The following is a 14,669-nucleotide window of genomic DNA, read 5'->3' as shown; positions in this document are numbered from 1 at the left end:
AGATTTTATTTATATCATTAACGCTTTCCAAGCTGCTGAATTTTTAAAGTGGAATCAGTCATTTTAGAATGATAAAAGGGTAACACATACACTAAACTTCATTTACAGGCATAGCTGTATTTTTCTCCCAGAGTGTAGCTTTATTAAAAATATGAAGAGATAGTACCTTTTTGGTGCACCTAATGCTAACCCCCCACACACTCCCGGGAAGCCTTTCAGGGCTCAGGTGGGACAGAAACCCTCAGCACCTGCCTCCAGGTGCAGTGCCACCGCCAGGTACAAGCCCACAGGGGTGCTGGCTTGCCTTCCACATCCGCGGCACTGGAGTTGAATCTAACCGTAAAAGCCTGTAATTTGTTGTTTAATGTCAGTCTTTCCTACCAGGTTGTAAGTGCTGTAAAGAAAGTACCTGCTTTCCCTGCCTTGAAATGAATAAATACTGAATATACCTATGTTGAATGAGTAATTTACTTACTTCTCCATCCATCTCGATCAAGAACTGTCCTGAAACCAAATCAAGAACCTCACGTCTATGGTCAAGTGATTTTTGACAAGTCTGTTATGTCCACCCAGTTGGGACAGAGGAACCTACTCAACAAATGGTGCTGGGAGAACTGGACATCCACAGCTAAAAGAAAGAAAGAGGACCCCTGTCTCACAGTTTATATAAAAAATGAACTCAAAATGGATCACGGGCCTAAATATAAAATTCAAAATCATAAATCTCCTAGAAGACAATGTAGAAAAACATCTTCAAGAGCTTGTAGTAGGTGGTAGTTTCTTAAACCTTACACCCAAAGCATGATCAACAAAAGAAAAAACGAAATGGCAGCTCCTCAAAATTAAATACTTTCATTCTTCAAAAGACCTTGTCAAGAAAGTAAAGAGGCAGCCTACTCAATGGGAGAAAATATTTGGAAACCACTTATCCAATAAGAGTTTGATACCTATGTTTTATAAAGAGATCATATAACTCAATGATAAAAAGACAAGCAACCCAATTAAAAAATGGGCAAAAGACTTGATATTTTTCCAGAGGAAATGAAAATGGCCAAAAGCACATGAAAAAAATGTTCAACATCACTATTAGGGAAATTGCAGGTCAAAACTACATGAGAAAGGAGCTAGTGTAGCTCAGTGGCTGAGCATCTGCTTCGCATGTACAAGGTCCCAGGTTCAATCTGTGGTACCTCCTTAGAAAAAAAAAAATAGGAACATTCCTTCACTGTTGGTGGGATTGTAAAATCGTGCAGCCTCTGTGGAAGTCAGTGTGGGGATACCTCAGGAAGCTAAATATAGAACTGCCACATGATCCAGTAATACCTTTACTAGGAATATATTCATGAGAAGTGAAAGCAAGGATGTAAGCTACATGCACTGATGTTCACACAGCGCTATTCACAATTGCTAAAATACAGGACCAGCCGACTGACGAATGGATAAACAATGTGTGGTCTGTACATAGAATGGAATCCTATGCTGCTGTGGGAAAAAATGAACTTGGGGTGCATATGACCACGTGGATATACCTTGAGAATATTATGTTCAGTGAAATAAGTCAGACACAAAAGGACAAATACTGTGCCTCACTGATATATGATGAGTATACTCACAGAGTTAAACTACAGAGGTTCCTAGGGATAGAATGTGGATGAGAAGGAAGAGCTGATGCTGAATGTTTGTGGAATGTTTAACAAGGGGTTGTAAATGTGGGGAAATGGTTAGAGTTGATGGTAACACATTATAGTATCACTAGCACTGCTGATTTCTAAATGTGATTCTGGCTGAAAGGGATAGTCCACAGAGGTTAATACCAATTGAACAAAAGTTGGAGGATAACCTAGAGATTGTATAACAATGACTTCCATGGTGGAAGATTGTGGTTAATAGTATAAATATAGGAATGTTCTTTTACCAAGTGGTAAGACTATGGTGATACGTGGGAAAATTACAACTAATGAAACTTATGGATGGATAATAGTTTAACACTAATATTGCAATATTTTGCAGCAATAGAAAAGAAGATATATCAATTCTTGGGGTGTATAAGGGGATATGGGATTTTTCCTAGTGGAGTAACGAAAATGTTCTAAAATTGAGGTGATACAACACAACTCTGTGATGAAACTGCAAGCCACTGAGCGTATAGTTGGGATGAATTGTACAAATTATGGGACCGTAGAGCTCAGGGAATCCAGTGGTGGGAGATGGACTGTGGTTAACAAATATGAGAACGTGCTCTCATAAACGATAACAAATCTGTAACATTAATACAGGGTGTTAATAATCGGGTGGTTGGGGGAAAATACACCGACTGTAAGATGTTGGCTATAGTTAGCTCATAGTTTGTAACAAACGTTTCACAACAATGCAAGTTGGTGGTGGTGGGGTAAAGTAGTGGGAGCCCTGTACGATGCTGTGCGGGTTTGCTTTGCAAATTCACAACTTTTACTGTACACTTGTGTATGTGTATTCATGTTTAACTGACATATTTTAATGAAATTCTATTAAGGAAAAAAAAACTACCAAGTAAGCCTGGAGTGAAACAATTCTGCTTTTGCCGTGTCCCCGCAGCACACCCAACACCTTCTAGGCCCCAGTTATCCCCTGCCATGGCCAAAATTTAGAAGCCGACGAGAATGTCCCCTGAAAGCCCCCACCCCGTCTTTGTACACAGGTCCCGGCTGAAGTGACGTTCCCTTGATATTAACTATCGACGCCCTTCAGCAAGTCAGGGAAGCATCTCCTGACTAGAGAGATTTTTATATAACTGATGTTATATAGAGCGAAATATTACAGAGAATATATTACAAAACACTTAAGACAACCTGTAAGGTTTTAACCAGAATGATCTAACTGGCAATTTCAATTACGTTTACCGTTACGTGTGCAGCTTGGCGCGCACTGTGCAGATCTCTCCATCGGTCCTGAGGACGGGTCTTTGTTGAGGCCGGGTCTCCTATGATTTAGTTGGTCAGGCGAGAAAAGCCTGAATCCTGTACCTGTGCTGGCGGCAAAACCAGGGGCTGTGAAGTTGAGCCTTGGTTGCGAGGTACAGCCCCAGAGGCACGCGTGCAAACGTGGCCGTGACAACAGGACCCCTGCCTCCTAGGGGACCCCAGAGGGCAAGTGGGTGGCCTCACGGGAGGGGGCAGCTGGGCCAGGTTGGAGGCCCACCCCTGGCACAGTGGGCAGCCCTGCCCAATGCCCTGGGCACTCAGGGAGCCAGAGCGCGATGGCCTCTTCCTCCTGTCCAGGCTCCAGCCGCCCCGGTGGTACCCTTGACCTCTTAGCCATCCACGCTATCGTCTCCTGTCTCCTGGCCCCTTCTCGCGCTCACTTCCTGCTCTCACCTCTTGGGCTCACGCCTGACATCCTCCTTCCCCCTGTGCCCTGTTGTTCTTAATAATACAACCGTCGACCAGCTTGCTGCCCTCTGCTCAGGCAGCCTCCGCCGTGCCCGCCGGCCACCCCAGGCCAGGGAGGTGGGCCCACAGTGGGTGAAAAGAATCAAGGAGGGCGGCCACACTCCTCAGCCAATGGTCCTGGTAGGAACCCTCTGGAGAAAAGCCATAAGCCTGGTGCTGCTGAGCCAAGAATCAGAAACTAGCTCACTTGAAGAGCAATCTCAGAGCCGCAAGTGGGGGGCAGAAGAGGCCCAGGGGCTCCTCCAGGGAGTAACAGCAGCACAGACTGTGTTCACTTCTACTTCAATCTACTGTTCTGCTCTACGTTGGCAACTCAAAAAAAGAAGTCAAAGGCGACGAAATGCCAAGCTGGAAACACAAAATCAGCAACTAGCCCTTTGTCCTAATCTTGACTTTTCACCCTTCAAGTCCACTGTCCCATTCTATTTTTTATCAGAACTCTGCTTGCTCCCAAGTACAAAAATAATAGACAAAGTCCTGAGAATTTTGCCTAGAACTGCAGAAGGCTGCTGAAGTTCACGCTTGGACCATCTCCAGTTTGCTGCCAGCACAAAACTCTTGTTCAGAGCCCCGAGTCGACGAGGGCTGCGTAAAGAAAGGAACAAGAGTCCCACTGTGTCTACACTGGATTGTCTGAGAAGTTTTGTAGAAAGTCATTTTGGGGATCACGTGGGTTCGATTACCTAGAAAATTAACTTCATAAGTCTTTTAAGTTAGGACGGTGGGAATTATAAGCATATTTTGTATACTATGCCTAAACTAAAAAATCTTGTGAAGCTATTTATTTCTTCTGTGGCCTGCGTTCCAGAGGGTAAATTTGTAATTATGGAGGGAGAAAAAAGCTATTGTCTTAGAAGGAAAAGGAGTACATTCTTCTAAATAAATAAATGTTCTTTCTTGTCATTTTAAATATCATCGGAATGCCTGACTATTAAGACCAATAAAATATTCATTTCAGTGTTTTAGGAGTGTGAAAAACAGAAAATTCAAAGATTTTATTCTGTGGGCAAGCGTACTAAAATGTGTCATCTGCGAAGTTTATCAGTTTACTATTACAAGGGATTATGCACCATCAAGGGGAAACTTGTACAAAATAATATAATAAGGCTAAGTCCCGAGTCTCAACAGACTGGCATGAGGGGAAAACGAGGTACTAACTCACTTTATCAACCATAGGCAGATGAGAGTAAAAGGGTACTAAGTTCCATGATAAACTATTCTTGGCTGGGAAATCAGGGCCTCTGCCGGCTTCGTGTACTTAGTTCTTGTATTTTCTGTTTTTTATTCTAAGCAGGTTCTTTCAGTTTACAAATACTAGGTAATTAAAAGCATACCACAGAGGACATGTGAGGAATTTACTCTCAAAAGACGTTAGGGCCAAAGACGTGTCGTTGTTGCACTCTGATATAAACTTGAGTGGATGCCGAGCTCGTGAAAGTGTAATGTTGCTACTGCTGAAAACGACCGGTTTCGGGGGAGGAAAGACATTCGCGGGAGCTGCCAGGTCGGGGTGCTACGCAGGGCACACTCGTGCCGCCCAGGGTCCTTGGATGGCCGTGCTCCGAAGAGCCAAGGGGAGAGCCAAGAAGTAGAACCACTGTGTTACATCCTGCGTTTATTGAAGCAAACCAATCGTGGAGAGGAAATGAATGCGTTCGTGACGTGTTACAAATACAGAAAGAAGACAGAGAATACCAACAGCTGCAGGGAGTCAGCTCCCCCCACCCCCCAGGAGAACAGACGCCGTGGCCATGTGGGAACCACGTGGGAGCCACGTGGCGCGCCCACCCGCAGCCTTTCTCTGACACCCATAAACCAGCGCCCGGCTTTTCAACAAATGCTCACACTAATGGTGCTTGAAGGGTCTGTGAGTGACCGTGCTATGCAGACAGGACCCTGGGGTCACGTGCTCTTCCAGCGCCGGGGTCCATCGCGTGGGGGGCCGTGTCTCCTCCCGCTCGCGGCCACCGCCGCTCGGCCCCTGGGGCGGGAACTAGTTTGCATAGGTTAGTCCTCTGGGCGGCACGATGTTGCTCAGTCCACCAAGGCTCAGAGAGTCACAGTGTAGAGGAAAGAAACAGGAATTAAAGCATTTCTACTAAAATATATTTTAATAGCTGGTGTTAACACTTTGCATAACAAAAGCCAAATTATGCCGATAACATTTTGTCCTTCTGGAAGCCCCTTTGTTTGCAAAGAATGTCGTTTCCTTCAAGCCCATATGCTTTCGAAGTTTGTACTCTCGCAAAAGAACCATAAGTACTGATGCTACCTGTTTTGAAGAAAATATAAGCCAGACTGCACCATGATCTATTTTGTGCATTTTTATCATAGGTCAAACACCAACAGTTCCATATCAGGCCGTAACACTCATTCCTAAACATTCAGCTATTCATCATGTGGGCATCACGGTCAATCACTGTGGACAGCAACTGGGTTACAAAAGAAGTGTGTACTATGCAAACCAGACACCATACATCAAACACAGAAAAGCATCTGGAATTCCTAAGAACATACTGAAGTAAAGTGGACACCTGGGGAGGAAATCTGCCCTGGGGATTCTTTAAGCCTTGGGGTTCCAGAGCCTATACCTCATGGAGTAATTAGAAGCCTCTGCAAGCCTTGAGCTCTTGGACCACCAGTGGTTGACCCAGTGGCCCGGAAAGTGTCCTCAAGGGCCTGGAACCTTTCGGAGGGAGACTTTCATTTCAGCCTCCCTACCTTAGTTTACACAGCTTCTCGCTTCACCAAAGCTTTCCCATCCTCCTGCCAGTTACCCACAAGAACCCAGTCCAGCATGTGCAGATTGTCAGAAGCAATGGCTAAGGTAAAAAGAATTTACGAAGCGAATTTCATCTTGTGTTGTGAGCTCAGCCTCGTAACATAATTCTTCTATCTTACAATAGGTTTTTAAAATCCCAAGCCTAAGGTTAATGTTTATATATCTCAACTCTATATAAATCCACAAAGAGCCTTTCAGAAATAGAAGTCAGCCTTTTCTAAACTTCTAAATCTGTACAGGTAAAATAAAGTGAGTTGTCACCTTTAATAAGTCAGGAGCACCCACTTCCCTACCCCCAAAATACCAATTATGTGTAATAAAATATCACTATAGAATAGGCAGAAGCTTGCTTGCTTGCTTGCTTTTCTTTCCAAGGCCATAATGGCTAAACAACGGTAATCAAAAAGGCACCTATTTTTGTACACATCTGTATTATACTTTTGGTATAAACTATATCCACTTTATAGAGGGGTGTGTTATTAGAGAATCACATACATTTTCTAGTATCTTTGTATTCAAAAATATTCCATTGGAGACGGATGAGCCTGAAAATGAGGTGTGGCCTTGGATTTCCAAACATCTTTTAGAAAAGTCTCCTCCCCAGCCCCCAGAATGTCAAAAAGCTCAACAGGGAGAGAAAGAGCGAAGACAGACCAACAAAACTGGCAACACCGCCTCTTCCAGCTCTGGCAGGTCCTTCAGTGCAACCAGCGGCAAGAGGGGGGCGGGCCGGCCTCGTCCACATTCACGCACATTCGCAAAATTTGTGCTTCCAAATTTTGCGCGGTCTGCCGAGGCCGGGAAGGCCTGCGAAGGTTCGGGCTTCCCAGGAAGCTCAGCCAACCAGGTAAGATTTCAAACTGGGCTATGCAGCTTTGTAAACGAGACCAAGAAGGCATGAAGAATTCATTTTGCCACGGGTTAGAAATAGAAAGCTTTCCTAAAGAACAAGAATTAGTAAAAAACTTCTACTACAAAAACTCACAACAAAAGCAATATTCTGCTGCTACACTTTTCTAAGAGAAGACCCCACATGCAGGTTAGTTTCCGCAGCTTCCGAAAAGTGCATTGAACTGCTCCTTGTGCTCTCAGGGGCCTGGGGACACACACGACATGGGAAAGCACGTGCCAGCTCTGTGCGTGCGCCCGGACGCCGGCGTCTCTACCAGGACTTTTTAAAGACTTGCTTTCAAGTCCTTTAGACGTCAGCGTTTCTTTCATCTGCAGCAGGGGCATGTGGAAAGGATGTTTGAGAATGTAGTTTTTAAATGTGATGCGGTAAAAATAGCACTTTGGTATTTTACACACACCTCCTATAATTCTTCTGCAATGCTTAAATTTTAATAACGACGCTGACACTGCTGGCTCATGTAACCTCCAGAGCACAGGACGGCTTCCCTGCCTCAGCCCTCCAGGCAAATTCCAATCAGATCTTACTTCCTAAAGGCTGGCAGCAGAAACAGCCTGCTTTGCAAACATTGTGTGAAGCTTAAAATATTAGAAGCCTTTTTCCCTAAATATGAATTGACTTTTACATTCAATAAATCTGATCTTAAAATCAAAGGAGGAGGAAAAATATGAAACGTCACGCTGCTACTTCAGCTTCACTTTCCTGATTATACTCATCATTTTAAGTCCATTTTCTTTGGGCCTCCGATAAATATGCTATTTATCAAAATTTGTACCTGGCCTACATTGAGTCTGAAAATTCAATCAACTACTCTTTTTATGACAAAAAAATGGTCAGGGTGAAACAAATATTTACTTAACAATATAATAAACATTGAACAGGCTTATTGTCCCTCAGTTTATATGCACATTTTTTTTTTAAAGACTACTGGAAGCTCAGTTTGTCTTTATAGTTTGTATACAAGACATAAAAACGAAAGGGGGTTAAATTTAAACATGACTAGTCATTCTAGCGCCAGAAAATCAGTTAAGCTGGTCATTTGGGAATCTGTAAAGCCCCTCAAAAAAATCTCTAGTTATTTGCCTGACTTGTTCCCTTTTCAACTTGTATGCCAGTGTCAGGTGCATTCATTGAATGTAATAAAGCTTCTTTTGCTCTTTTATGCTAATAAAACAAAAATACAGATTTTCAGAAGTAGAAGGTAACTTTTCAAAGGTGTCACCACGTCAATAAACATTTGCTTTGGCCTAATAAACATTTCACGAGAGAGCATTTACAGGCTGTTCTGTAAGTTTCCTTGACCGTCTCATATAAGGTGCAACCCCAGGACCTTGGGTACAGGTTTAGTGTAACTCTGCTTGTTGCATTGTATCACAGCTGGAGTCAGGCCCTCTGTGACTTCTACCAGGAAAAGGCAGAGGGGCCGGCGGCTGCTGGGGATCGGGGGGCACAGACACGGGGGGCTGCGCTCACAGCCGAGCACCCAGCCAGTGCCTGCACAGCCGCTCACCTCAAAATCAAAACTTGACAACAATTTCCTTCCTCCTGAGCGGCCTCCTGAGCCGGTACTGGAGATCTCGGGTGAAGCTCCAACCTCACTCCCTGAATTTGATTTAGAAAATAAAACCCAGAAAGTGGAAGAGAAGTCTCTTGATGAACCAACTTCAGGGGCTCAATTTCCAGTCCAAAATCCAAAGGCCACCTTCCAAAGTCAGCCACCAGATGCCTTTGTCCAGGCGGAGCTGGCATGCGTGCTCTTCTGTCCAGCACACTTCCTGGTCCATTTTTTCACTGGCCCTCATTTTCTTTACTTTGAAATCAACAGCGGAATTAGTTTAATGAATGCTGTTTGATAAATGTCTCAATCACTTACTTGAATATATATCTATATCCTAGGGTATAAATCCTTCAGAACTAGAGTATGATGCAGCAGAAGAACCTCAAGCAGCTTCTGAAACAGGCTTTCCTGATGAGGGGGCACCTAGAGGAAAGCTTTCAGATGTCAGCTCCACTTTTTGCTAATAGCAGGAATGGGCTGTGCAGCTACATATGTTACAGATGCTCGACCCTACATGACATGCGACAGCTAAGGGCTTTGGGGGAATCAGTACGTGAAGTTGATATTCGCCCTTTGCAGAGTAGCTGGGAAGTTATTTGGTCCTGGCGTCCCGTGGAACCAAGGATATACTGGGGCCTACAGAATGTGAATGGAGTGTAGGATCTGCCTTGGTACAAACAAGAAAGAAAGTGACTCAAGCGAGCTTGGGGAACAGGGACATTTCATTGTTAAGTTTCTTGGTCCCTAAGGCCCCCAGTCAATACATGAATTTCAGCAGATTGCCATTCTGCTGCTTACATTTATTAAAATTAGGCCATTTGCACCTGAACTGCAGATTGCCTAATGCCTCCAAAGCAAAACAGTTTTTAAGTTATTGGCTGCGTTACTGGATTAAAGGAATTGTCTTCCAGGGATTCCAAAGTAACAGCTAAGAAGTTTCATATACTTTAAGGGACATCAACACCTCTAATAAAGTCTACAAAATCCATCTCCCAGGAGGGTTCGATGGGCAATCAGAGGAAACCATTAACCCAGTAAGCAGCCCCGGGCCTGCCGTGATTCTTCTGTTTGTAGGAATTCCTGAAAATGCTGCCCATTTCGACCCAGAGCCCGCCCTCCTCCCCTGGTACCCGTGCGTCTAAGTGCCAAAGCAAGCAGAGTGCGCCATAAAGCCACTACCAGACCACCTGAAAGCCTCTCCTATCTTAGGAAGACGGGGTGTGGAGCCGGTGAGGGGGCGCGGGCGGCGCCGGCGGCCTCAGTTGACCGACTCGATGTAGTTGGCCGGCAGCATGCCCGACCTGCCCGTCCGCTGCACCGTGCCGTACATCCAGCCGTCGTCGATGGGCTGCACGTTGACGATGTAGTCGCCGTCCCGGAAGGAGACCTCGTCTTCATCCTGGGCACTGTAATCGTACATGGCGCGGTACGTCCGCTGGCAGGGGAGAGAAGGGGGCACACGGTGACTACCGCAACGGTGGCGGCCGTGAGTTCCCGCGCATGGGTGCCACGCGCCAGAGCCAGCCTCTGAGTGCCATGACCTCAAGCTTCCTGGTTGCAAAGGGCCAAACTGCACCCCCAAAAGACACATTCAAGTCCTAACCCCCAGGCCCTGTGAAGGTGGCCTCCTTTGGAAACAGATAAGAGCGGGCAGACGGTGCTGGTGGGCCCTAGTCAGCCAGACCGATGCCCTTCTAGGGAGGATGGGGCTCAGTGGCTGGGCGCCGGCTTCCAGGTACGAGGTGCCAGGTTTGAACGCCCGTACCTCCTAAAAACCAATGAAAAAAAACAACTCTGCCTGGGGAGCGGATGTGCTCAGCGGCTGGGCTCAGAGTCCCAGCTCATCCCCCATACCTCCTAAAATCAAGCGGCTGAGCACCTGCTACCCATGTGCAAAGCCCAGGTTTGATCCCCCGTACCTCCTAAAAATAAAAAGATAAAATAAAAAGGAGGAGACAGACTGGGAGAGAGGCCAGCCACGGGGTCCCCGAGGCAGCGGCCGATGTGCTGCCACAGCAGGCCAGAGACGGCCGGCAGGCACCAGGCTCAGGCCGGCAAGGACTGGCGCCTCTAACTCTGGTCTTCCGGCCTCCTCCAGAAACGCGAGGGCAAACACTCCTGCTGTCTAAGTTACTCCATTGGGGCAGTTTGTTACGGCAGCCCTGGGAAGCAAAGAGACCAGGACCTAGCTGGACGAGCGCCCGCGGCCCTCCGGCTCGAGGTGGGCGCTGCAGCAGCCAGGCCACCTCCCCGCTGGACCCTCGCCCAGGCACAGGGGTCGTGTCCATCCTCCCCGCCCCTTGCTGCTCCGAGATCAGAGCCCGCCCTGCTGGCAGCCGGGCCAAGCCATGGCCACGGGCCGAGGCCACTTCATCCTCTTTAAGAGGCAGTAAGAACGTTTTTAGTGCCTCAAAAAATAAGTGAAACAAGGAACAGGAACACTCCGTGATATATCCCTTTCTCAGGGTTCCGTGACACCGCGGTGGAAACAGCCTCTAAGGACTCTGAATAGCGAGGTGGAAGGTCACGGAGTCCCTGTGATTATGAGGACATTGTAAATGGAGTTTCCCTGCATTTGTCTCGTTTAAGGCTCGTATTCACAGCAGACGATCCCAAAATCCAGCCTGTTCCTCCAGGGAGGAAGCTGGCCAAGACCCAAAGCCCTGGAGGAGGGCCGGCGGCCACATCTGCATGTCCGGGCAGAGGCGCGGGACCGTGTCGCCGACCGGACGCCGCCAACGCCGCTTCCAAACCCCGTGCCCAGCGCATCAGCACCTACGCTTCCCCCGAGGGGTTCGAGCCCACCCAGAAGCGGCGACCCCGTTACCCGCCCCCCGAGGGGCGCAAGTCTTCTGTCTTGCGATTCCGTACCGTGTTCCTTAACGCCTGCCCTTCTCAACCGCTCACCTTGTTACCTGTTTCGTTTCCTTCAAAAGGGCTGTGCCAGCCAAGGGCAGCATGTCGTCATTTATCTTCACATGAACGGGGACAACACCCCCTCCACGTGCGTGTCTGTTTCTGAGATGACGGCATTTCCAACGGCACTTACCAGATTTGGTGAGTGCTGCATCGGCCTCGGGGGCGCCACGCCGGCGGGGTGCACGTACCCATAGCCCTGGGGCAGGCCCTGCTGGTAGGCTCCTCGAAGGACAGGGGCTGTGCGGGCAGAAACACACGGTGCCTTAGTGTGACCCTCGAGACATCCCTCCCAGCCTTCACGGGAGCGCGTGCTCTACCAGACGCCACGGTCAGGGCCAGGTGCGGTTTGCGCGGTGGTGTTAGAAGCAGCCGCGGGTTAGCGGGACATTCAGTCGCTAAGGACTCACGTGGGAATCAATTTAGCGTGCAGTTAAATATTTTTATTACTCTATTCTGATGCCGTGGTAAAACAAAAATTGCCCATAATCCTTTAGTGAAATCCTGTTTCACTTGACCACATGATCCTTCTAGATGCTTTCCATACTAAAAATAAGAAATTTAAAGGAATTCAATTGCAACACCAAACCCACAAGAGTGTGAAGAGATTCGTAGCTTACTTCTCATATAGCAGGACACTCTCAATATTTTGAGACATACAGCTGACCGTTACCTTTACTAAGAGGAGTAGAACACATGATTAGCGATATACGATATACGTTGGTTTAGCGGTTGATAGAAGGCTTATTCCCATAAAAGAAACCCTTATTTATAATATGCAAGTTCTCCATTTGACTGTTATGATAAATCAAGTGTGACTAAATCAGCTAAATAGATTACAAAAGCCTGAGAAGCCAAACCCACTTAAGGGAATTTCACAAACCTCACCCTTCTGCATTAGAAAGGGTAGCATTCACTCAGTTTGTGCTGTAATTAGGACATTCAAAAGACATGGTTCCTGTTTTGAAGACCACTGAATTCTAGTGAAAACAACAGAGAAGCTAGAGAAAAGCCCCACAAACGCAGCAGGAGAGCTTGTCTCGTTCAGGCGAGCTTGTCTCCGTGGCTGTGGGTTTGTAACTGGAAGCGAGGGCTGGTGCTAAGGGCGTTGCGGGGTGAGCTCCTCATTCTGTTGAGAACAACCACGTGACGCATTAGTAGAACTTGCATGATATATGGGCTGTAAAATCCATAACCAGCTGCCATTTTTGTTCAGTCAGCTTCAGTACATAAAGTTGTTATAATGGTTGATTTATCGAGGACAGATTTTACAATGAAAGGAATAAGGAGAAGTAATTCTTGGATGACATGAATAATTAATATTTTATAATTAGAAAATTCCTTCTAATAATATATGAGGTCACCAATACTTTTAAGAAGTTAAATCATCAGAAAATTGTAAGTCATCAATGTATTCTCCAAACGATAAGGATATTAGGTTGAATAGGGCTGGGTGTTTTTAGTTCTTGAGTTCATTTATATTACAATGTTGTTACAAATGTTTTTATTCAATGTCCAGATGTGGCACCAAAGGAAATTTGGCAATATCTTCACTTGGGCTATAGTACATTATAGACACCAAATACTTCAGAAAATAGTCCTTTTTAATATTATCAACTCAATTTAAATATTTAATGTCAAGAGATGTCAAGAGCATTGTCAAAACTCACTTGTAAATGAAAACAAAATTCCCATAAGTTACAAAACTCTACCTCATGCCTGGTACAACAGAAGTACGCACTTATGGGGGCTACAAAAAACAACCAAGCTCAGGGGAATCAAAACATAGCAGAGGAGGCATAGACACTGCTTTCCTGTTGTTCTGTTACAGGAATGCTCTTACTTGGGTGAAACAAGCCAAAGCAAACTCAAAGCATTGCCTTTGGAGACTGGATGTATTAAGAATTTGGGTGAAACACAGATATTCCATGTGGGTATATGAGATTTTTTTTCCCTGAAAATAGAGAACTCAAGGTATCTTGCTAAAGCATAATGTTAAATGCCATTGTTTTAATACTGAGTAATTTTAATTCATGAGTAGTGTATAATTGGGTGGAATTTTTAATCGACTAGCTTATGTGTGAAGCTCATTAAAACCTATATGTTTAAAAAAATAAAGCAAAATGTTAGACTAATTTTGCAACACACAAGGACTTTTTATCCAAGATAAAATCACATAGTGCCCTCTTTGTGAACGAGTGGCCAGATCCACTACACTGGTAAAGATGGGTGCTGACAGAAGCACAACAGTTTAGCACAGTCTTGATTTCGAGGGATTTCAGCTGCAACAGCATAAAACCCACAAAACAACAGCTTTCGTTAACCTGGGGCAACAACAAAAGGACTCCGTGTGGCTTGACTTTCATGTCACCTCTCCTGGGGCTCAGGGACCTAAGTCCTAAGGGTATCAGACTCTGTCTGGAATGTCCCACAGCATTTATAAAACCAAAATACCCCTTCCACCACACAGCAAAGTCTTCTACTGACTGCCTGCCCTAATACTTCCCATTTAATATGTATTCTTACAAAATGGAAGGAGAAAAAATCAAGATGCAGAAGTAGATATGAAGATCATACAATAGAAGATGAAAAAGGAGAAAGAGAGAATTTGTAAGTGGCCTAATAACTCTGAAACTGGAAAAAATGAAGAAATGTGAGTGTATATACAAGGATAAGAATAAAGGTCTGGATGATCCAAAAAAGACAAGCACACACAAAAAGGGAGAAAATGACCCAAAAGGAAGCCAGCTTTGGTGGACATGCCCAGAGAGTGTGGGAGAAGGGAACCAGAATGCTCTAAGTGTCCCAGGTGCGTGTGCTTTGGACATCGCCCTCTGGTCATCATAAAACTCTAAGGTGGGAAATACCCGTTTACAAGGATAAAAAAAGCGAGGGTCCAGGTTGAAGCAGAAAGGCCGCTGGGTCACTGGAGCCAGGCTGGAGGTTCTGCCAGCCCCACAATGATCACTAGAGGAAAAGGAGTGCTTCACTGAGCAATTATAGACATGACAGGAACAGAAAAAGTATTTTTGAGTTTTTGTCATAGGCCTGTTTTTTAAAAGTCCATAATAAGGG

The 14,669-nt window shown here is 45.6% G+C and overlaps 1 protein-coding gene across 2 annotated transcripts in view; it reads right to left on the bottom strand.

Moving 5' to 3' along the window:
* Positions 1–5,026: 5,026 nt before the first annotated feature.
* Positions 5,027–14,669, bottom strand: part of NEBL (nebulette) — a 157,146-nt gene continuing 147,503 nt past the window's right edge. For both annotated transcript variants that reach the window (XM_071215503.1, XM_012530942.3), the window contains 2 exons: positions 11,728–11,834; positions 5,027–10,113 (listed from right to left, as the gene is read on the bottom strand). In XM_071215503.1, coding sequence (XP_071071604.1) covers positions 9,937–10,113; positions 11,728–11,834 — 284 coding nt within the window. In that variant the 3' untranslated portion in view covers positions 5,027–9,936. The remainder of the gene's footprint in view (positions 10,114–11,727; positions 11,835–14,669) is intronic.

This window comes from Dasypus novemcinctus, chromosome 5 (genome assembly GCF_030445035.2).
Source record: "Dasypus novemcinctus isolate mDasNov1 chromosome 5, mDasNov1.1.hap2, whole genome shotgun sequence".
In the NCBI taxonomy this organism is placed as follows: domain Eukaryota; kingdom Metazoa; phylum Chordata; class Mammalia; order Cingulata; family Dasypodidae; genus Dasypus; species Dasypus novemcinctus.
This window is presented reverse-complemented; position numbering and strand designations above follow the sequence as displayed.